The following is a 23,232-nucleotide window of genomic DNA, read 5'->3' on the forward strand; positions in this document are numbered from 1 at the left end:
ACACCATATTATGCTAATTTCAGCCGAGGTGGATCAGCGGATAGAGGTTGGATCAGCAAAATGCTACGTGTCTTCGAAGACCTTTTAAATAACAGGGTGTTTTTTGACGAGGCACTCAAAAGTTTCTCCCGTAAGCTTGACAAGCAACTTGTTTCTGTTCGAGTCCAGCGGAGCTGACTGTGAGAGGGAGTTTTCTGCAGCGCAAGATGTCTGGGGTGAAAAAGCTTCGAACCGTAAGTGGGTGCATGCAAAAATGCAAGACCAAAGTATCATAAAGTAGAGTAAGACGTCTTGGAGCCGGTTAACTGACAAGTGTTAAAATACCGATTCATCTATATTTGAATGAACTGATTCATAATTGATGCAGCCAGATCTCCAACGTGATACTGTTAGTGGAGATTATGTGTGTATGACATGCAGAAGAAACGCCCGCTTGGCTAATATGTTCTCGGCAACTTGAGGAAAAAAAGGAGTAGCTTTTGTAACTTCTGTAGTTGTGCTTTTGGCAAGAACGGCAAGAGCAGCAAAACATAAAGCATGGATACATGACCCTGACTTATACCTCAAAACAACTGATTTGAAACGCTGAGCAAAAATGTGTTCAGTTTACTCGGTCTCAAAAGTAGGCAGCCCTGCTTTTTCTATATAGGCATCCTTCAAAGTATTATGATGGATTATGTTTTGCAATGCACTTCCATTAAGTTTACAACCAGTTTAACACACATTTAACATTGGTACCATTGTTGGAATAGTAAACGCCTATAGATGAAATGCGAGTTGACAGTATGACCGTAGGCTATATATGAATTGTAGTTCTATAGAATATAAATTATGTTTGATTATGCCTCCTGTAAGGCAACGTGCTATAAATTACATGGATCTTTGAAGCGTTCACTTGCAATGTATTAACTTTAACAAAGTAATCTTATATAGGCCTATAGCATAGTTGTTTATAAAGTTACTTATCTAATCTATATATATATAGCCTATATATAGATTAGTACCATATATATATACATATATATATATATATATATATATATATATATATATATATATATATATATATATATATTTATATATATATATTAACCCTGTGGTTTGCTCATTTCATTATTTGGCTAAAGATTTTTGTTTGCCAAATATTGAACCCTTGCTGTAAACATATCAATGTCAAGTAGAATTTGCTCCGCGGTTATAAATATCTTAGCCTTATCATGATTATATTAAATAGGATTAAATACATTAAGTAACATTCATTGAAATCAAGTAATACACATTATTATACAACATTAGCGTAGGGTTTATGATTGTAACCCTAGCTATAACCCAAACCCATATGTAAAGCTATTAAATGTAATGTAGCCTAAAAATGTATACCTTAATAGTTAATATAAACACAGATATCTTTAGTTGAACTGTTTTTGATTTAATGAACACCATTAATGAACGCCCATTAGTAAATTATTACTTGACATTAGTTAACTGTTAATTAACAGTTAGTTATTGCTAATTTGGCTTATTGCTGCATAATGTTAATTAATGGTATTGTAAAGGGTTACTTTATATGCATACAAATATATCAAATGAATTGTGATATTATCTGGATTTCTTTCTTAGTTTCAAACTTTAAATTTGTGCCTCCAAAAAAGGAAATGATTTTGACCTCTCCATTCTGTAATCCACTGAGCAAAAAGGTTTACAACTATGCACTTTCAATGAAACACACCGCTATGTCTGATGGAAAGTGATGCATGTGTGCAGTTGACCATAAGAGAGAGCTCTGTATGAGAGAGAGAGAGAGAGAGAGAGAGAGAGAGAGAGAGAGAGAGAGAGAAAGAGAGAGAGAGAGAGAGAGAGAGAGAGAGAGAGAGAGAGAGAGAGAGAGAGAGAGAGAGAGAGAGAGAGAGAGAGAGAGAGAGAGAGAGAGAGAGAGAGAGAGAGAGAGAGAGAGAGAGAGAGAGAGAGAGAGAGTGTGTGTGTGTGTGTGTGTGTGTGTGTGTGTGTGTGTGTGTGTGTGTGTGTGTGTGTGTGTGTGTGTGTGTGTGTGTGTGTGTGTGTGTGTGTGTGTGTGTGTGTGTGTGTGTGTGTGTGTGTGTGTGTGTGTGTTCCAAATGTCCTAAAACAAGATCTTGTGTGTGAACGATATATCCCTCCTTCTTCCAGCACCCCAACTGGTTGGGGTGCTGGAAGAATGGGGACAGTGTGAGGCTGGTAGGGCCGAGCAGGGACCCTGGGCAGGGGTGTAGGCTCGGTCTTGGGCTGGCTGGCGGGTAGAAGGCGGTGAGAGGGGGGCTTGTGGGCATGAAGGGCGGGGGTGGGGGGGGGAAGGGTTGGATGCCACATCATCGTCGTCTCGAAACGCACACACACACTGGAGACATTGTGCACGGTGCCCCCCCCCCCATCCCCCATCCCCACCCGTCACTCCCTCCACCTTTTCAAATGCTCCTTCTTGCCTCTCTCTCTCTCTCTCTCTCTCTCTCTCTCTCTCTCTCTCTCTCTCTCTCTCTCTCTCTCTCTCTCTCTCTCTCTCTCTCTCTCTAAAATCAATTTACAATTGATAATTTCTCAACACCTGTCCACAGTGAGGCTTTTATACAGAAGACAATGAACAACAATGGTTGGGGGTGGGGGGGTGCATAGACTGGTTGAGTCAATCAATGTAGATAAGATATAATAGTCACATTAGGGTGACACATGTGTTATGAAGCCCATTCAAATAGGCTTCTGTTCTTAAAAAGCAGCCTTCGGGTAGGCATCCACTATGACTCCGACACCCAACACCATAACTACTCTTGATGAGCACTACGGGAATTTCCATGTGGTAAATTCGAGAGTAGCCCCCTTTTTCTTTGTAATCGTGTTACACACGTGGAAAGAGGGTGTTAGCATGATTATTGAGAGCATTGACAAGTGACACCCTCTGCATGAAAGAGAATTTCGAACATGATCCCAGAGCTATACAAACTGAATGAAGGCAGTGGTTAGATATACTCTTCAGAGATTAGAATGGATGAGGTTAGATTCAATTAGATTAAATTGTACTTTGATCGCAGTGGGAACTGCATTATTTATCAGAAAAGCAGAAAAAGGGAAGGGCAAGTTTACGTGTTTAAATATGTATTTGTATGTAGGCTATACAAAATAATTTGTTCCTCACACCTCATTTTTATTGTATTGTAACAAAGATGGATGAATCAAAAGCCTCTGTGTATTTATATACTGAGTAGGCATATGTGTGAATAGAGTTAGTATACTATTTTTGAGCGCATATTGGCTATATAAATCTGTCTGCTACAATATGTGAAAAAGTATTCAAGCCTTTTTTATTTGATGGAAACCCACAATTTAGAATTGACATTGACATTTTAATATGAACGAAGTATCTGTCATAAAGTTATTACAATGGATGGCCTGGTGGTTTAACCCAATCGTGCGCTAACCATTGCCTGTATAATTCACCTCGTAACCACATATGTCTTTCCCTCTGTCCTACAGTCCACTTTCCTGTCTGTTTGCACTTCACTTCCTGTCCACAAAGGCACAGAAAAGCCTATACAAATAGAAAAATATAACAGTAACATTTAGGAAAAGTACAGTGGCTATTGACTAGGTTTAAAGGAGCCGATTTCTCCAGGCCGTTGAATACTGTGGGTGTAGCTTCACCACACCCAGGACAGCAAACAGCAGAGCGGAGGAAGTCAAGGATGAGCAAAAGAAGGAAAGGAAAAAAGAAACACTGGACTCATACTGGAAATATGTACGCAAACTCACAGATGTCTGTAAGAATTCGACAGAAGCCTGAAAAAGTGAGATCTTTATGGAGGTGACACGATGATTGGTTTGGTGTGTTGGTCTGCTTCTAGATAGAAGGGAAGCTTATGATTATATTGTATCCTACTTTCAAGTGACAGTTATGGCTTTTCTTTCTTCATTCATTTCTAATGTCCAGCGCTATGTCTCTTAAAAATAAAACTATTAGCAAACGGGTAAGTCCTTGAGACCTCAGATGCTCCAGATTTGCATAAATGGGTAACACGACATTCCCAGCGGCCTGGTTCCAAAATCAGATTGGATCTCCATGGTCAGTGTTATCCAGTGTATCTTTGGTTGGAGCTGGGTCACAACATTTTTAACCGAGAGGTATAAGATAGCCGGCTTATGCAGGCCTTGAACAATTAGACACATTGTTGGAAGAGCTGAGAGTAGCGGTTGTCCATGACAACGTAGGCGTGCATGTGATCATGTCAGCAACGGCATGCATTCTAGAATGTGGCATGGTCGCATTTATAAAAAAATGTAACATTTTAAGAAATGCACCTGATATGGTTTGTGTGGGGGTGGAGTGGAATGTTTTTGTTGAGGGTTTACAACTGTATCGCAGCCTGAGGGAACTGTGTTTCTTAACTTATTTTCTCTGAGACTCCATCCACTCATAGCCTTTTTCTCAAAGAACCCCTGTCTTACTCACACTAGACGCACATTCATGGGAACAACTTGAAGTGATTCATCACAGGTGACCAACAGCTCATCAGGAGCACTGAGGGACTATTCCAAACAACATGGGCCGTTTATTTGGGGATTGAGAAGCTAAAGAAACAAGATAATATTAGGGATGAGTCACAGGGAAGATAGTTGCAGTTTTCTTTTGCATGTTTGTGTGGACAATTGAGTTTGGAGATTATTTTTCTTATTTTAAGTATGACAAACCTGGAAACTGTCCGCTTGTTATCGTTAGGTATATGGCAACCCTGTTTTAGAGTCCAGTTTAGGTGTATTCTCATATGGATGTTGGAGGGTTGGGGGGGAGTAGGCTCCAGCTAGGGATTCTCCCCAGCCTCTATTTGCCCTGCGTTCCAATACCTATGCTCCCATGCTATTTAGTATGCCATAACAATTATTTGGTATGGCCCAATACATAGTATCGAAAGTGCTGTAGGCCAAACATACCAGGAATGATGTTGTACTACATCTGTCATTTCGCGGTATGCAAACCATCAGGCTTTTTTGGCTCTTCTGCCGCCACATCGACTGAGCCCGCTAAAGCCGATGGGGAGCGTTACCCAATTGTATGCATACTGTATGCACAGTGCTTACTCTGTAAGGGCAGCTGCAGTGTATACTATAAGAACTAGAAAAAGTATGCAAATTGTAACGCAGCCTTGGTGTTGGGGGTATGTGGAGTGTATGTGGATGATAACTGGTTCAAGCAGTCTTACCGGTCCCAAGTCAGACTGGTTGGTAGCATGTGTAGCATTGCACATTCTAACAGTTCATTTCTCCAATGTGTTCTCTATTTGATGTCAGTCCGTTTGAGCTCCTCTGCTTATTACATTTTTGGCAATCCAGTCTTAAGAACGGTAACCTCCTGAAGCTCCCCATCAGCACACAACATGAATACTATTGTTAACCTCTTTTAACCAGGACCTGAACCGATCCACCAACGTGGTTTATCAGGCCCACCATGTCAGCAGGAACAAGAGGGGGCAGGTGGTCGGGACCAGGGGGGGCTTCAGGGGATGCACCATCTGGCTCACAGGTAACTCAGTTTCATCACCGACACCAACAGGACTCCTATCCAGATAACACATATGGAGAGAGATTTATCTCATCATTTAAATTAATCCTATTAGGAGTCACCTTGTGTTTCATAAATCAACATTTGAATTAATGTGTGCAACCATTTGTTCAAATGCATGTATGTGTATTAAGTTTTACATTTTGCACAAAAACCTAAATAGGTTACATATTTTATTCCATGTCCATACGTATAAGTTGCAATAGGACATTCTAAAAACTCAAACTGGCAAACGGTTGCATTTGTTGATCAACGGACCAGTGTGAATTCATTCGCGTCGTTTTGAGACAATCTTTTTTTCTCTTTTAAAATTTGAGTACAATATCAAAATTGTTGGCGGTGCGCTTCACACAATCGTAACTACCAATCAACACGCTGAGATTAAACCTCAGTAATCACGGCGCAAACGTTAGTTACGATAGTGTCAATTGCCCATGCGAACCGCAGTTATCTGGCCGTTCCCCTTAATCCTCTTCATATTTACCTATCCCTGATTGTGAATTGAGATGAACAGTAGCAAGAGGAAACAAATAAAGCTATTGTTAATTTAAATGGAATACCCACAGAATGCAGTACACCTATATACACAGGAAAGATGATCTAATAGAATCAACTAGGTAAGAAATACAAGAAAATATTTTAACACTATATTGGGCTTAATAATTAGATAATAAGGGCCTTATTACATTTGCTTAAATTAGTAATATTCAATGCATAGCAGATATGTGGGTGGGAGATGGAATTGAGCATCTTGTTCAACACATTAGGCTGTTAGGGGCCAACACCGGGGATCAAACCCAGGACCCTGACCCAACCGCCAAGGTGTTGGGAACCTTTTCCTTTGGCAGAGCCCTAAAAAAATGAAACTTTCATATCGATCCTTCAATCATCTCCCTCCCTCCTCCTATTCGATTGAACCCGTAGGTTTGTCAGGCGCTGGCAAGACCACCCTCAGCTTTGCACTGGAGGAGTTTCTGTTGTCGCAAGACATCCCCAGCTACTCGCTGGACGGAGACAACATCCGCCACGGCCTGAACCAGAACCTGGGCTTCTCCTCCGTGGACCGCGAGGAGAACATCCGCCGCGTGGCCGAGGTCGCCAAGCTGTTCGCCGACGCCGGTCTGGTGTGCATCACCAGCTTCATCTCGCCCTTCGCTAAGGTGAGACGGCTCGCTCTATAAAGAGGTACGTGTCTCTGCGCCCTTTATGGACACGCAAGTGAAGACACACAGAAAAGTCGGTTGAACAACTGGGATTGACATCCAATACAACGGCTCTTCACTGCCAAGTGGTTGGCGTGTTAATGGCTTGATCCACTCACTGGGACTTAAGTCACAGCCCGATTGCCTTCGTGCATCACAGGACTGCTGTCTAGGGAGAGAAGGTTTACAGCACTTGGTGAGACAGTTCGATGTGCGATTGTGTCACGAACCGGTGACAGTTATGGCTTTTCTGTGTCACGAACCACAAATGGAAATGTTCTATAGACTTGGTTAATCATGCATCCTTGTTGTGCAACAACGTGTTGCGTGACAGTAGTGACCTAAAGGCTGAATTAAACTTCAATCAAAACTGCCGTTGGAGCATTTATTGTTTGTAGTCTGGGGTTCTGAGAGTAGCCTGCCAAGTGTCACTAACTCATTGACATCTGGTGTGCTTTATAACAGGACTCTGTTGTCCCTCACAGTTGAACATTATCCCAACCTCCTCGACTAAGCCCGCCTAAGGGAACTCGGAAACCGGGGAGCAGGGTACACAAAGCTGCATGCTGTCCATCAACAGTAGTGACCTGCCGTTACCTTTCCGTGTTTTCGGAGTGAGAGACCCCTGGCGCTATTCAACACAGAAGTGAAATTTAAATTCATGTCTAAAAGGAGGCATTGTGCATTGCCCCATTTCTTGGACTATATATTTCAATTGTGTTATGAACAACAGGTTAGGCCTATAGGTCCTACAGCTTCTGTTTATACGGTCTAACAAGGTGTTCTTCCTTATTGAACAGGACCGGGAGGAAGCAAGGAAGATTCACGCCGCCGCGGGCCTCCCGTTCTTTGAGATCTTTGTGCACGCCTCTCTGGAGGTGTGTGAGGGCAGAGACGTGAAAGGACTCTACAAAAAGGCCCGGTCCGGAGAGATCAAAGGTCGGTACTGCTGCTGAATGACATCTGCCTAACTTGCCTTCATAATCAAATGATGTTTGTCCACTCCTGTTGATTAAGGGTGTTGAGGAAATTTAGAACAATGAATAACAATGGATCTAGAACACTGAGTCGCATGCATTATCGTGAATGAAGTGCTTGACATTCAGGCTTTCACAAAATGATCACGTGAATAACCAACAGTGTGTTAATGATAAAGGATCTCTTTTGTGTTCCTTTGCAAGGCTTCACAGGGATAGACTCTCTCTATGAGAGTCCTGAAGCCTCAGATTTGGTGCTGAAGACGGGGGAGCTCACGGTGAACGAGTGCATCGATCAGGTTCTAGAGTTGCTACGGGAACAGGTAGGCATCACACACACACACTCATGTGCGCACGCACACACACACTTTACATTTATAAAGTAATTGTGTTAAATGTGTTACTGTGACAAGGAAACATCCCAACAACACCCATTCATCTCACAGCAGTACAGGGAAAACAGATGTGTATCTGGAATATAAAGAATCATAAAGAATCGGAGAAAAGAGCATCACAAACACCAGACCACCAGACCCTAACTCGAAACGTTCACCCCGAGGAAGCGAATGCTTCAAGGAGTGCCAGTCAGCGACCAGTGTGCCAGCTGAAGTCATATACGGATTGAGGAGGAGGAGTTTTTGGCATAAGAAACCCCAACTCTTGTGTTTGTGTACTTGGAGGGGGGGCTGCAGTTGTGGGACAATGTTACTATACCCTTAGGAGGATTATAATTCATTTTTTGCCTTTAATGCTATATATGTATGCGATAAGCGTTGAATACCACAGTCTCCTGTGGAGACTCTTGTTCCTTAAAGAAGATAATTTGATGTCCCGTGCCTCCAGTACTAATATTCCTCGTGGAATAGAATTCTTCTGATGCGGTCAAGATAACCTCATAGTTAAAAAGTTTATTAAAAGTGTTCAAATAAATGGATATGGAAGGTGAGTTTCAAGGATGAGGGAAACTGGGGGAAAGGTCTGACACCAATACATTGCAAACCAAGTTTTGCTCATAGACCATGAACAGAACGGAGAGAAACAAAGCCAGTTTTTGTTGATGCCCATGTATGGGCATTGTTTGATAACAACACTAATTTAAAAACAAGCCTTTAAATAAAACACATTTATAAATACTTTTTGTAAAATGTGTGTGATATAATACTACCAATCTATATATTTGCAAGGCACTGCCTTTTTTACATTCTGACCTACTGTAAAATTGCACTTTCTGGTTAGACGTATTGTCCCGTATTGTGCTGGAACTGTGCAACGTGGATAAACTGTATTCGAGTGTAACCTAACCACAGTAAGGTATGAATAGAGGATTGCCCTTAAAGTGGGACATTGTGTGCCTTGTGTTTCATGTAGAACATTGTGCCAAGTGGCAAACTCGAGGAGGTGAATGACCTGTTTGTTCCTGAGAACAAGCTGAGCCTAGCTGTCGCTGATGCTGCCATACTTCCTACCATCAGCATTACCAAGGTAACACTACTTCCTACCATTAATATTAACAAGATAAAGCATGCTTACTAGTATTAGCATCCCCAAGGCAACACATACTTCGTAGCATCAGCATTATCAAGGTAAGGCATACAAATTTGCTTCTGTATGGTGAATTTCCTTTTCCCCTCCGTTTTAAAGTTGGAAAAAGGCCCAATTCTAATTTAGTGTTTCTTTTTACACCTGAACTTGAACATTACACAACTGACTAGGGAAATCTGCCAAGCAGACATGTGGAAAGAGTTCAATAGTTGTATTTATCATGATTATTTATGAAATGTGAAGACGGAGGGATTCCCCTCTGCATTTGTTCCCTTGACTCTTGGATGTAAGGATCATGTGGCACCAAATCGCTCTTCATAATGTTTTTATGTAATAACGATATGGATAATTATAATAATATGCAAGCATCGTCGGAAATAAAAACTACAATAATAATGCATAGTATATATAAATGTATATATATATACAAATAAACTAAGTTACATTTCATTTTTTGTGTGTATATGAATAGATTTGATGTCACGGTCAAACACAACAAAACTGTTACCCTCGCAGGCTGCGGGCCCAGTATAGCCTGGTCAGCTCTATATGGGCTTTCTTACCGATGTAAGCCCTCTGACCTCTCCCCCCAGCTGGACCTTGAGTGGGTGCAGGTCCTGTCCGAGGGATGGGCGAGCCCCCTCAAAGGCTTCATGAGAGAGAGAGAGTTCCTGCAAGTCCTGCACTTTGGCACTCTCCTGGATGGTAAAGACCAAGAACTAGACTAGAGTTTGATTTGGACAGTTTTTACCACATGGTAACCTTTGCCATCAGTTACATTCACAGTTGCTATCAGTTACAGGGCTGTCAATCAGTAATAAACAATGTAGCCATCTGGGTGACAAGGCGCTATGTTATCGTTGTGCTGACAGCGCTATGGTCTAAGCGCTATGAAAACCCGACAGACATTGACATTAATGTAAATGTTGTATAAATACGGTAGTTGTATCCTGTGTTTACCTGGTCACCAAGCACGTTCTCAATATCATTCACAGCAACAATCACGCAACCTCAATGGCATTTTATTTTACGTATCATTCACTTCATTAAACAGGCTCACCCTAACTATACCCCTAGTGTGAAACTACTGTCTTCTCCCCCTATTCCTAATTTCAGCTAAAGAACACTGGTAATATGCAAAGGAAGGACATGCAGCCTAAGTTATGAATAAATAATATAAATAAATGCCATTGAGTGGATTCATTAAAGTTGGTGGATACATTTTCCTCATTGCTGACCGTACTGGGAGTCAAACCCCCTAACACTAATACAAAAATGCAATTAAAGTTCCCAAAGCAAGGGGCTGACCGGGTAGAGAGTAGTGACCCGTCATTTGCTTCATGTCCTCCCCTTTATCTCACATACGTTCCTCTCTACCTCACTCTATAATAAAAAATAAATCCTAAAAGATATTTTTAAAAAATTCTAACATTTACCAAATTACAAAGATTGCAAAAAAAAAAAAAGTGCTTGTTTTCCAGATGTGGCCATCAACCTGACCGTGCCCATCGTCCTGCCTGTCAGCACGGAGACCAAGCAGAAGATGGACGGCTGCGCGGCCATAGCGCTGGTGTACCAAGGCGTCCGCATCGCCATCCTCCGAAAACCCGAGTTCTACGAACACCGCAAGGAGGAGCGCTGCGCCAGACAGTGGGGAACCACCTGTCCGCAGCACCCCTACATCAAGGTAATGCTCACACACACCCAGGGACGTCCTTAGGGGGGGGTAAATTAGGATGATTCCAGGGGCGCAGCACTGACGGGGGCGCCCCAGGGGACACTGGTGGAATTATTAATGCAAAAAATAAATAAAAAAAAGTTTTATTTTTCGGATTAAATCATGAAATTAAGGTGTTTTGCTGTGGTTTGTTTCTCCATTTTTACAAAATCATTAGAAAGTCTTCACCCTATTATCACCCCTCTCGTTTGTCATTATTTGGTACAGCCCAAGTCTTACACTACTGCAGAGCAAGTTAGCAGCCAGGCAGATCATTGTGAAGCAAGTGCAGACTGCTAGTGTCTTAAACTAGCAGTCTAAAGTCAGTTTGTGTGTATCCCGGTCGTTGAAATGAAGAAGTCAGGTTGTCAGGGGAGGTAGAGAGAGAGGAAAGAGCTCAAAGCTGTCGACAGTTCGTCACCCAGTTTTATTTTTTTCTTGCTATTCTTTTTCTATTATTTTCAGTCCATACTGCTTACCAGCATGATGATAACATTTATGTAAACAGATTTTGAATATTTTGATTGGCTGCATTACAATTTTAGCAGACATTAAACTAATGATACTTACATTTTAGCTGACTTTTAAGTTTTAAATCAGCTAAAATTACAAGTAGCATACCCTTAGATTAATAGCTACTATTTATTGTTGGCTAATGCAGCAAATCAACACATACAAATACATATTTAGTCATGCCCAGCTCAATCCAATCAAATAGACTTTTGACAACATTGTTTACTATTTTCAGATAATTATGAGACATATTCTGAATTATATGATGTATCTTAGAGTCAGGGCCCTCTTCAAGCCATGATGAACCCACAGAAGAAACCAGTGAGGTTGAAATAGAAGAAGGGGAGAAGGAGGACAGTCTAAGTAGAAGCAGCACTGTCACAGTCTATTATCTTATTTCTGTATATAGTAACTACAACCCAGGTAAATGTGTAACTAAATATGAACTAACTATCTAGTGTACAAAGTAGCCTTGGTAAGTAGGTAGGTTTATCATTTTGTTATTCAGTTGTCATTCATTTTCTTCTGATGATAATGACTACCCAATTTTGACCCAGTGTTACCCAATATTGAATGATTATAAAATGTGAATGAATATATAGAATAAAAAATGTAGGCTATATATAATTTTATTTTTTTTGAAAGTATTATTTATTTCTTTGGGTTGGAGGGGGGGGGCTCCATAACTGAATTCTGTCAGGGGGCCCAGAATTCCTAGGGACGTCCCTGCACACACCATCCATACCGACCAGTCAGTTCGGCTACACGTTGGTTTTGTTTTTGTCTGGAGCTGTAGATCGTACCTCGTCGTGCACAGCTGGAAAACCACCTGGCGGGACGATAGATTAGCCACACCCCCACTGCCAATCAGCTCAGGATTTAGAGTTTTGACTTGCTATGAATAGTCTCACAAGTCTGATTTTAGATTAATATCTAAAGGCTGGTAGCAAACTAGCTCATATCTGGGTGTGCCGGGTCAATTCTCTTGGTTTTGCTAAGTATTTGTTTAGGAGGCTGGGATCTGTAAACACGCAATGATAAAAATCGAATATCTCTATAAACAAAACAAAACAATCTGTAACTCCGCCCCTTCTGTTTTTTATGTCCAGCCCAAGCTCTCTGCCAGAAGTTCTGTTATCATAAATTAGGACTAATGGATCCGAAATTAAGATATGACATGTGTTAATCTTTTGCTAGATGGTGATGGAGGGAGGTGATTGGCTAGTGGGTGGTGACCTGGAGGTGCTGGAGCGAATCAGATGGAACGACGGACTGGACAAATACCGCCTCACTCCACTGGAGCTCAAGCAGAAGTTCAAAGACATGAAAGCCGGTAGGGAAACCTGTTGAAACTGAATCAGTGGAACACATACAAGCTAGGAAGTAGAATACCAGGCAATGTTAATATTAGGACATTATTGTCTATGATTCACAATGAAACACAGAAGAGGTCCAACAGGGAACGCAAAGCGATATTTATGAAAGACACACCGACGATGAGTAGAAGAAAAGTGCCTGATTAAAATGAACGTGCACATCAATTTAGCCTTTGTCTTTCAGATGAAAAATGACTATGGACCTGATTGAAAAAAAAGTACAATTGTAAAAGAATACTGCGGCATGAAAATATGTGTGACCAACCCTCAAGCAGTTTCATGTGTGGGCCAGCTGTTGGCCGTTCGTCTCAGAAGTTGTGTCATTGCATCACTGCACTCTCACTGCTCAAAGTTCCAAGGCATGGTGTTATGGTTTGAGTTAGTTGGGAAACAAGCATGTTATAACATGCAAAGACTATTCCCATACGTGTCCAACCACAGTACGCCACACGCAACACTCCATTCCCCCTCCAAACAATTCTCAACGGCCTTCACCCCTCACACACTCCACCATCCCCCAACACTGTATACCCTTATCCCGCCTCCCGGACCTCAGTCTCCCTGCCTCCCCCCTTGTTCTCCCGCAGACGCCATCTTCGCCTTCCAGCTGCGGAACCCCGTCCACAACGGCCACGCCCTCCTGATGCAGGACACTAAGCGACGGCTGCTGGAGCGCGGCTACAAGACACCTGTGCTGCTGCTGCACCCGCTGGGTGGCTGGACCAAGGACGACGACGTCCCGCTGGCCTGGCGCATGAAGCAGCACGCCGCCGTGCTGGAGGACGGCGTGCTGGACCCGGCCAGCACCATCGTGGCCATCTTCCCCTCGCCCATGATGTACGCCGGGCCCACCGAGGTGAGCACTAGGAGGGCGGAGCCCCCTGATTGGTGTAGTGACAGCGTGGCTTGTCATGGCGTCGGTGTTGGACGTTCTTTGCCGAGGGGGGTTGGGTGGGTTTGGTTGTTTAGGTTTGATGGTGGGAGTCGGTGAGAGTTGAGTTTTAAATGGTAGAAGTGTAGGTGGTGGTTGGAGTTGGTCTTGGTTGGATTGTCCATAGGTGTCCATAGACAGTTTCCTTAGCCTTACCTTAAATCAAACACTACCTGCTCCTTAATGACGTGTATGTGAATGGCTGGAAGCCTCTTGGTTTGGCTGAACACCTTCCGTTGTGAATGCCATTAATAGCGGATAGCAGATAACGATCAAAGCTAGATGACCACATGTTGGAGCAGACATATCACATATGAGTCACATGTACATAACCAACAGTTTCCCATTGCAAAATCCCCCTGACATAAACCAGAAAGGCATAATGCCTTGAGAAATCCCTCTTTAGTCCCACTGTGTTTCACTCTTTTATTTAGTTTCTTGGTTACTCTTGGTGGCGGATTCTCCAGTCAATCACGAAGAATAATGTCTCTCCAAAACGGTTTTCTTTAATGTCTCAGGGTTCCCGCGGATCCTTAAAAAGTCTTAAATTCATAAAGGCAAGGCAAGGCAACTTTATTTATATAGCACTTTTCATACACAAGGCAGACTCAAAGTGCTTCACATATAAACATTGTCATACAATACAATAAAATAATAGATAAGTAAAAGAAAAACATATGCAAAGAAATGGGTAAAATAGAAAGTTAAAAAGGCATTTTAGTATTAAAATAGAAAATAAAGGCAAAGTTAAAAAAGCTTTTTAGAATGTGCAATGTATTTAAGATTTAGCAGAAAGCTATAGCAAACATAAAAGTCTTCAGTCTTGTTTTAAAGGTGCTCAGAGTTGGGGCAAGTCTTAAATCCTCTGGGAGTTTATTCCAGCTATTTGTTGCATAGTAACTAAATCCTGCTTTCCCATGTTTTGTGTTTACTCTGGGGATAATTAACAGATTGGTCTCAGAGGATCTTAGTGGTCTATAAGGCTGATGTAGTGGAAGCATATCAGTTAAATATTTTGGGCCTAAACCATGTAGGGATTTATAGGTTAGCAACATGATTTTAAAATCAATTCTCTGACCTACAGGAAGCCAATGTAACGATTTCAGAATTGGTGTAGTAATATGATCAATTTTTTTGGTCTTTGTTAGATCTCTAGCAGCAGCATTCTGAACAAGCTGAAGCTTCCTCAGAGTTTGTTTTGGGAGACCTGTAGGGAGACCATTGCAGTAATCAAGCTTACTAGTGATAAAGGCATGTACAAGTTTTTGTAAGTCTTCGGTGGACATGAGCCCTCTAAGTCTTGCTACATTTTTAAGGTGATAATATGCAGATTTTGTAACTGATTTGATGTGACTGTCGAATTGTAAATCTGAATCCATGATAACCCCTAGATTTCTGGCTTTGATTGAGGTTTTCAGGGACAGAGAGTGAATGTGTTGGGTTACTTTAAGCCTTTCAGTTTTAGAACCAAATACAATTATCTCTGTTTTGTCCTCATTTAGTTGAAGGAAATTTCGGCACATCCATTCTTTCACTTGCTCAATGCACTGGCACAGCAGATCTATGGGCCGATAGTCATTTGGTGATAGCGATACATAGATTTGCGTGTCATCAGCATAGCAATGATGGTCAATATTGTTATTTTGCATAATTTGCCCTAGTGGGAGCATGTAGATGTTAAATAAAGAGGGTCCTAAGATCTAACCTTGTGGGACTCCACATGTCACGTTGGTTGATTCTGATACAAAGTCGCCAATGGAAACAAAGTAGTTCCTATTTTGTAGGTAGGACCTGAACCAATTTAAGACGGTGCCTGAAAGCCCCACCCAGTTTTCTAACCTGTCAAGAAGTAATGTATGGTCTACACTTGTCGAATGCAGCACTGAGGTCAAGTAGCATTAGTATTGAGGTTTTGCCAGAGTCTGTGTTAAGACGGATGTCGTTTACAACTTTAATAAGGGCAGTCTCAGTGCTGTGCAGGGGTCGAAATCCTGATTGGAAGGTGTCATAGCAACCAGTTGATGCCAGGAAGTGATTAAGTTGCTGGAGGACAACTTTCTCAATGATTTTACTTATGAAGGGTAGATTTGATATTGGTCTGTAGTTGTTAATAATAGAGGCATCTAGGCTAAGAAAACATTCTTAAAGAGGTTGGTAGGTATAGTATCAAGGCAACAGGTGGATGGCTTTAGTTGTGTCATAGTTTCCACAAGATTTTGAGAGTCTATAACATTAAAGCATGCCATCCTTGGCACGTTATTTTTGCCTGAACAGGGTGGTAGTCCAACATTTTTGTTTGAGGTGGAGATATTGATGGCGCGTCTGATACCTTCAATTTTATCAGTATAAAAAGCAGCAAACTCATTGCATTTCTGCGTGGAATGGAAATCAGGTGGAATAATTTTTTTGGTCTAAATTGTAGGCACGGAGGCTCTCTTTATAGATATCATGGTGAATATGAAGTTTTGTTTTACGCCAGATGCGTTCAACCTTCCTGCATTCTTTTTTCTATGCTCTTACAGAAGCAGCTTTTCTCCAGTGTGCCTTTTGCTTTCCAGAAATCGTTTTAACCTTATAAGGTGCAATGACATCTATGAAAAGATGTCTTTCAAATGACATCTTTCAAAATTTTCAAATTAAAGTTTTCTACAAGATCTTCAGCAGAACATGGGTTTAGAGGTGGTAGCAAGGAGATGGCCTTTTTAAAAAGTACATTAGAATCTTCATTGATATACCGTTTTTTGACAGTGTTTGATTTTGTCTGTATGTCAGGAATAAAAGAAATGTTAAAGAAAACACAAAAGTGGTCAGACAAGGAAGGATCAGTCACAGAGAGATCAGAAACATTGAGGCCCTTTGTGATAACCAGGTCTAAAGTGTGCCCCTTACAATGAGTAGCCTCTTTCACATGTTGAGACAGTTCAAATGTGTCCAAAATGGTAAAAAAAAAAATTGCACACTTGTCATTCAAATCATCAGTATGAAAATTGAAGTCACCAGTTATAACTAGAAAGTCAAATTCTGTGGAGATGCTAGACAATAATTCTGTGAAGTCATCGAAAAAATTTGCAGAATATGTGGGTAGCCTGTAAATAATTAATAGGAGAACTCTGGGGGAGCATTTCAATACAGCACTAAGGTATTCGAACGATGGAAAATCACCAAATAACATCTGTTTCCCCTGAAATACATTTTTTAATATAGCAGCAACCCCTCCACCTCTTTTTCCAGATCTAAATGCATCAAAAAAGTTATAGTTGGGAGGAGCTGTCTCTATCAGAACGGTTGCACTGTTAATTTGTTCCAGCCATGTTTCAGTTAAAAACAGAAAATCCAGTTTAGAAGTTGTAATAAAATCATTAACTAAAAATGATTTGTTATTAAGAGACCTCACATTAAGTAGAGCCATCCTGATGGTGTTGTTGATAGGCTTTAAGGTTGTTTTTGGTTTGGAGGCAATAGATATGAGATTTGTGAGGTTAGCAGTGTGTCTAAGTTTCCCTTTGTTTACTCTCTTAGTGGTTACAGCATGAATGCGAAAGTTGCCCTGCTGTGACGTAGGCAACCTTGGGTTGAGCAGATTATGTGAAACTTCCTTTATACTGCGTCTACGGTTTAACCCTTTTTTGTCTCAGTAATACTCAGGACTACTATCAGTACAGGGGGGGGGGCCATCCTCTTGGGTGTTATCAGCCTGTGGCCATGACGTGGCGATGCTATCATTGACACAGATGCAAGTTTGATGCTGGAAAATCGCAAAGGGAGGAGACATTGGGGCTGGAGTTGTTGTTGTGGCTATGGGAGAGATGGGGCTGGAGTTCATCGTCGATGGGGGAATGCAGAGGAGGGGGGTGGCCGTTCCTCGCCAAGCCAGCATCAGCGATGGGGGAAGGCAGTGTTGATGGCGTCGGGCGGGCTGTTGTCTCTCTTCAAGGTCTGTGGGCTGTCTGCTTTCTGTGTTTCATAGTGGCAGAGTAGATGTGTGGGGGAGGCTGTAGTCTCGCTTCTTCTCAACCTGTGCTCTGACTGTGGCCTGTGCGTCAGACCATGGAGATTTGTGGGAAAGCGAGAAGAGAAGATTGTCCCTCAACAGTTTTGAGCCTAACCTGTTTGGGTGTAGGTCATCTGCTCTGAAAAGATATTTGCGCCCCCCGAATAAGTTGAAATTGTCAATAAAGCCCCTTCCTCTTTCATTGCAGACTCTGGAAAGCCATGTATTCAGTGCAAGTAGACGACTGAATCTGTTTATTCCCCTGTCAACTGCTGGTATGGGTCCACTGATGAATGAGTTGATGTGTATTTTGTCCAGTGTATCCAATGGATCAGTGTAATCCCTATTCAGAAGTTCTGACTGTTCTCTTTGAATATCATTAAATCCTGCATGCACAATAATCGGTGAGATTTTGGGGTTTTCCAATATGATTTTGGCTAGTTTATGGTTGATATCACTAACCATTCCATATGGGAAGTTGCATGTTTTGATCTTCTTACCGGTTATATCCTTGATGGTTGAGTCTCCTATAATCAGAGTGTCTGGTTCATCTGCTTTCTCTGAGATGGGCCCTTGTTGGACGGTGGCAGGCACGCGGCCCGCCTCCGTGGCGACTGGTTGTTCCATCTCTGTTCGTACCGTCTGTCCGGACACATTTTAGGGGTCAGGGGTGCACAGGTGGCCGAGGCATGCGCAGCTCACCTCCATGGCGACTGGTTCTTGTTCCGTCTCTGTCCGCACTGTCCGTCCGGACGCATCTCGGGGCTCAGGGGTGCATGGGTGGAAGGCGCGTTCGTGGACTCTTGAAGTGGCAGGAACCGGTTCTTCAGTGGCAGGATTCATTTCAGTGACGGGCTTATCCGGCTGATACATGTAACTTTAGCTTTGGGTAGCTTAGCATTTGGCGTTGAGTGAACTTGTTGATTCACTTTGGTATGTTGTTTTGGCTAGCGCCGACTCTGTGCCAGTGAGACGCAGCTGGAACTGTCTCTCTCTTGTCCAGCTTCGGGAAGGATACAGTGTAGCTTTGATCATCTTGCTGTATCTGAGGCCCCGTCGACACAAAGCCGATTTCATGGCGAAACCGCAAAGGTCTTGTACGGTTCGGCCTTCTGTCCACACGAAGCCGGCGAATCCGCTGACCGAAACCACAAACTTCTGAAACCACCCTCGGAGGTGGTATCAAATCTACCCGGTTTCGTTTTGGATTCGTGTGGACGCCTGAAACCGACTAAAACCGTAAACCATGACGTCATCGCCCCACCCCTCGACACTCTAGCCAATGACTGTTAAGCCCGCGGAGTCTCACCCTTTATGCGCATGCTCGCCTCTTCTTATTATTTATTTTTGTAGCAGAAGCGGCGCCCCTTATGGGCCTGGAATGTGTACTACAGCGTTTCTACAGATCTACCCGATTTCGCTTGACTCCGTCTTTACGGAGATACTCCGAAACCGGATAGATCGAAACCGTAACGGTTTCGGCTTCGTGTGGACGGGGCCTGAGTGAGCTCAGCAGACTCACCCATCGGCACTGTATCCTGGAGGAGTCCTTTGCATTATTCTAATGCTGCTAGTCTCGTTTCAAATAAAGCCACTGACTGTTGCAGTTTGGTGCAGTCTGTGCATTTCCCAGTCTCCGTGCCTGAGATATCCGAGTACAGAGGCATGTTGGCGATAGGAAAGTCCAAGGCTTTTTCTGCGGTCTGATCCGGGAGTCATAAAAAGTGCCAAAATGTATTGTTGAATCGAGCGATGGAGGACGACGGAAACAGACTATATATTGTTTGGTATTATGATCATGAAATAAAATAAGATAAAGTAGATCTGAACGATGAATTAAGTAGTTTTTTCCAATGCCTAGCGGAGCTTCGGGGAAACATGACCTCTCTCTCTGCTGCCTCTTCTGAAAATCGAAAAATAAGGCCTTAAATAGCATTAAAAAGTCTTAAATCCATCTTTCAAAAGTCTTAAAAATGTTTACACATGGTAAGTAGGATTTTATGATTGTAATTAGTCTCAAATCTAAAAAAGAATAGTTAAGATTTTTTATATATATAAATTAATAGCAGTAATGTAATGCAATCACGAGAGCGGAACCAACAAAACATTTGTATTGCGGCCGTGACTCAGATCAGATGCACGTCGTTCAGGTGCGCAAGAGGTCATTTTTGTTTCTGTTCAAAAAGCCTACCGATAGTGGAAATATGTTCAAATACATTTTTTCCATTAGCGTTTATTGTGTTGTTGGTCTTAAATTTCCAGAGATGGTTCATGTGTCTCTCTCTCTCTCTCTCTCTCTCTCTCTCTCTGGTTCTCTCTCTTGCTCTCTCTCTCTCTCTTGCTGTCTTTCTCTCTCTCTCTTTTGGTCTCTGGCTCTCTCTCTGTCTCTCTCTCTCTGTCGGTCTCTCTGTCGGTCTGTCTCTCTCTGTCTCTCTATCTGTCTCTCTCTCTCTTGCTCTCGCTCTATCTGTCTCTCTGTCTCTCTCTCTCTAGGTCCAGTGGCACTGTCGGGCGAGAATGATCGCCGGCGCCAACTTCTACATCGTGGGCCGCGACCCGGCCGGCATGCCCCACCCGGAGACCAAGAAGGACCTGTACGAGCCCACCCACGGCGGCAAGGTGCTCACCATGGCTCCCGGCCTCACCTCCGTGGAGATCATCCCCTTCAGGGTGGCCGCCTACAACCTGACCAAGAGGGCCATGGACTTCTACGACAAGGAGCGGTGAGTGACAGGGGTAATACACGCCAGGGCTCCACGGAGGACGCCACACCACTCAAGATGTGCTCCCCATGCACATATACAAATTTATTTGTACATGGGTAACGCTCCATGTACAAAGAATGATGTCATTGCTTATGATTGGAAGGGGTTGGTTGTCGCTTGCAGATACAAGTTGCTCCATAATGAGTGGAGCAACTTCCACTCATTATTAAGGCAATGTTTCCAAGCTGAATGCAAAAGCTGATGGAACAATCTATTCAATTGGTCAACTCATGATGATCGTCCAGCCAAGTGTTAAATGCTATGTTGGGTGGTAGGAACATAGCCAGCCAACCGACAGGAGTTCAACGCTGTCGACTAATAAAACCATGGAAACCAGGTTTAGAAATGAAGAAAGCTATTGGCATTGGGATTCTGTTTTTGATTTTTTGAATGTCCATCAAAGCTGTAATCTTATTTGACACGTTTTGAAAGGTCAGCCCTAACCCGGTCGAAGATGACAATATTTTAACTTTGAGCAAAGGGTCGGTCTGAGAATCGGAGCAGTCAGCTGCACCTAGTGTGGCACCAACTCTAAGTTGGGCTTCAACACTGAACTCTGTAGGAAATCATTGGCAAAGACACTGAATTATCATGTGTTGACCACTTAAGAGCAGCGTTCGCTGGCGCAGACCCGTGAGGCGACCAAAGGGTTCCATTTAGGTTCCATGACAGCAAGCTGTAGCCATGGTTATGTTCAGTGTGTGTATGAAGGAAATGTGATTTCTGCTATTTAGTCATTCAGCCAGCGTTTTTTTCAAAGTGACCTAACGTCAGTAGCGGTTTCAATTTAAAGAGAACCTTTTGAGAGGATGGTATTGTTTTACTGAATTGTGACTATTATAAGTGTATTTCTTTCTTTCTTTCTTTCTTTCTTTCTTTCTTTCTTTCTTTCTTTCTTTCTTTCTTTCTTTCTTTCTTTCTTTCTTTCTTTCTTTCTTTCTTTCTTTCTTTCTTTCTCTTATTATAGTCCTTTCTTCCTCTCTCTCTCTCTCTCTCTCTCTCTCTCTCTCTCTCTCTCTCTCTCTCTCTCTCTATTTGAGTGTAGGACAGGATTGGACATGTGTTAATGATATGCAATCCTCCTTTTATGAATTGTATTGGGCTGTTAACCAGGGCTATATTGCCAGGTTAAAACCATAACCAAACTTGTGTATTACAATGTATGAGGCTTTACAGTGTATGACCCACTATACACCCACACATCTTTTGTTTCTTGTTTTGATGTGTGAATAAAAAATAATAAAAAATGAAAATGGTATAAAATATTTCTAACATATAGCCGATATATAAACCTATATTTTTACAATTTTAAATTGACAAGAAAGGATATATGACCAACTATCAATTTCAAATAACACAAATATAAACATTGAGACTTTATGTGAATCCACTCTGTCTCTCTTTGCCCGCCCTACCTCTTCATAGCCATGCAGAGTTTGAGTTCATCTCTGGGACCAAGATGAGGAAGATGGCCAGGAGCGGGGAGAACCCTCCAGATGGATTTATGTCCCCCAAGGCCTGGAAGATCCTAACTGAATACTACAGCTCTCTACAGAAGGACTAGGAACCAAATGCTACTTCATAAGTACTATTGGGATTATTTTGTTCTTATTTTTACCCTTTATACGCTGTAATCATATGACATTATTTTTCTTTATTAATATAAAATATAGGTAGACATTTAGGTTATAATTTTATATATATATATATTTAAACATACACAGGGTTGAAATCGGGCTGTTTCTGAAGACATCTTTACTCCATTTTAATTTTTTTATCAAAAGAACACAAGCAACTAACATATGGCTTTTAAAAGGTGTAACACAGCACTTAACACTTTTTTGCTGGGAAACTGTGAACTTCTAACTTACTTCCATGAAGATGAGGGATATGTGATGAAATTATGACACAAAAGTATAGTATAATTTCTAATTATTTGACTTCCTTTCATTTTACATTTATTTTACTTTTCACCATTGATTTCTATGATATTAACCTAAGTTATTATATGCACCATTTTAAATGTTTAATATTTATATGAAGAAATTTACTAACTACAACCAATGTGCCTTCTCGGATGAAAAAGAGCTAAACATACTTTTGCAGTTGATGAATCCCCACAGATAGAAATATTGAAAATGAATTTATGTGAAGAAAATGGTATATTTTTATTGTCGTCAATCAATATACACTGCCTCATTTCTGGAAAAGCATACTAGAGGTTAATGTATCAAGTGATTGGCCACTAGTGCAGTAGTTTCAATAAATGTTTACTTCAATTAATCTTTTTGTCTTTCAACTTGAATCTTTTATTCGACTTCCGTTGCATAAATCTAGCTGAGGACGATTAAGGCAAAGCTTGATCCAATGAAGATGTATTTTATCGTTCCTGTACTAGTTAAGTATGGATAGGGTCACGTTAGGTGCTATTATGTAAACTGGAAGCAACCTGCAAATTAAATGATCAATAAATGATATGAGTGGGTGATATGCCCAGTATGTATTTATTTTACAAGTTATAAGCCTCTACTTTCGAGGGAGAAAGTCAATGCTACCAGCTACTGGTGCCACATTTCATAGCAAAACGATTTAAAGTAAGTAAAACATGAATAATGTTTGTTATTGATTTTGATTGAT

At 41.8% G+C, this 23,232-nt stretch overlaps 1 protein-coding gene across 1 annotated transcript; it reads left to right on the forward strand.

The window, feature by feature from the left end:
• The first annotated feature begins 3 nt into the window (after positions 1 to 3).
• Positions 4 to 23,084, forward strand: LOC130404392 (bifunctional 3'-phosphoadenosine 5'-phosphosulfate synthase 2-like). Its single transcript, XM_056609096.1, has 12 exons — positions 4 to 233; positions 5,428 to 5,542; positions 6,506 to 6,741; positions 7,584 to 7,722; positions 7,965 to 8,083; positions 9,129 to 9,242; positions 9,896 to 10,007; positions 10,784 to 10,989; positions 12,730 to 12,865; positions 13,496 to 13,764; positions 20,324 to 20,553; positions 22,021 to 23,084. The coding sequence occupies exons 1-12, from the start codon at positions 207 to 209 to the stop codon at positions 22,157 to 22,159; spliced, it is 1,842 nt and encodes a 613-aa protein (XP_056465071.1). The 5' UTR covers positions 4 to 206; the 3' UTR covers positions 22,160 to 23,084.
• The last annotated feature ends 148 nt before the right edge of the window (positions 23,085 to 23,232 follow it).

Source organism: Gadus chalcogrammus, chromosome 15, assembly GCF_026213295.1.
Source record: "Gadus chalcogrammus isolate NIFS_2021 chromosome 15, NIFS_Gcha_1.0, whole genome shotgun sequence".
Classification (NCBI taxonomy): Eukaryota; Metazoa; Chordata; class Actinopteri; order Gadiformes; family Gadidae; genus Gadus; species Gadus chalcogrammus.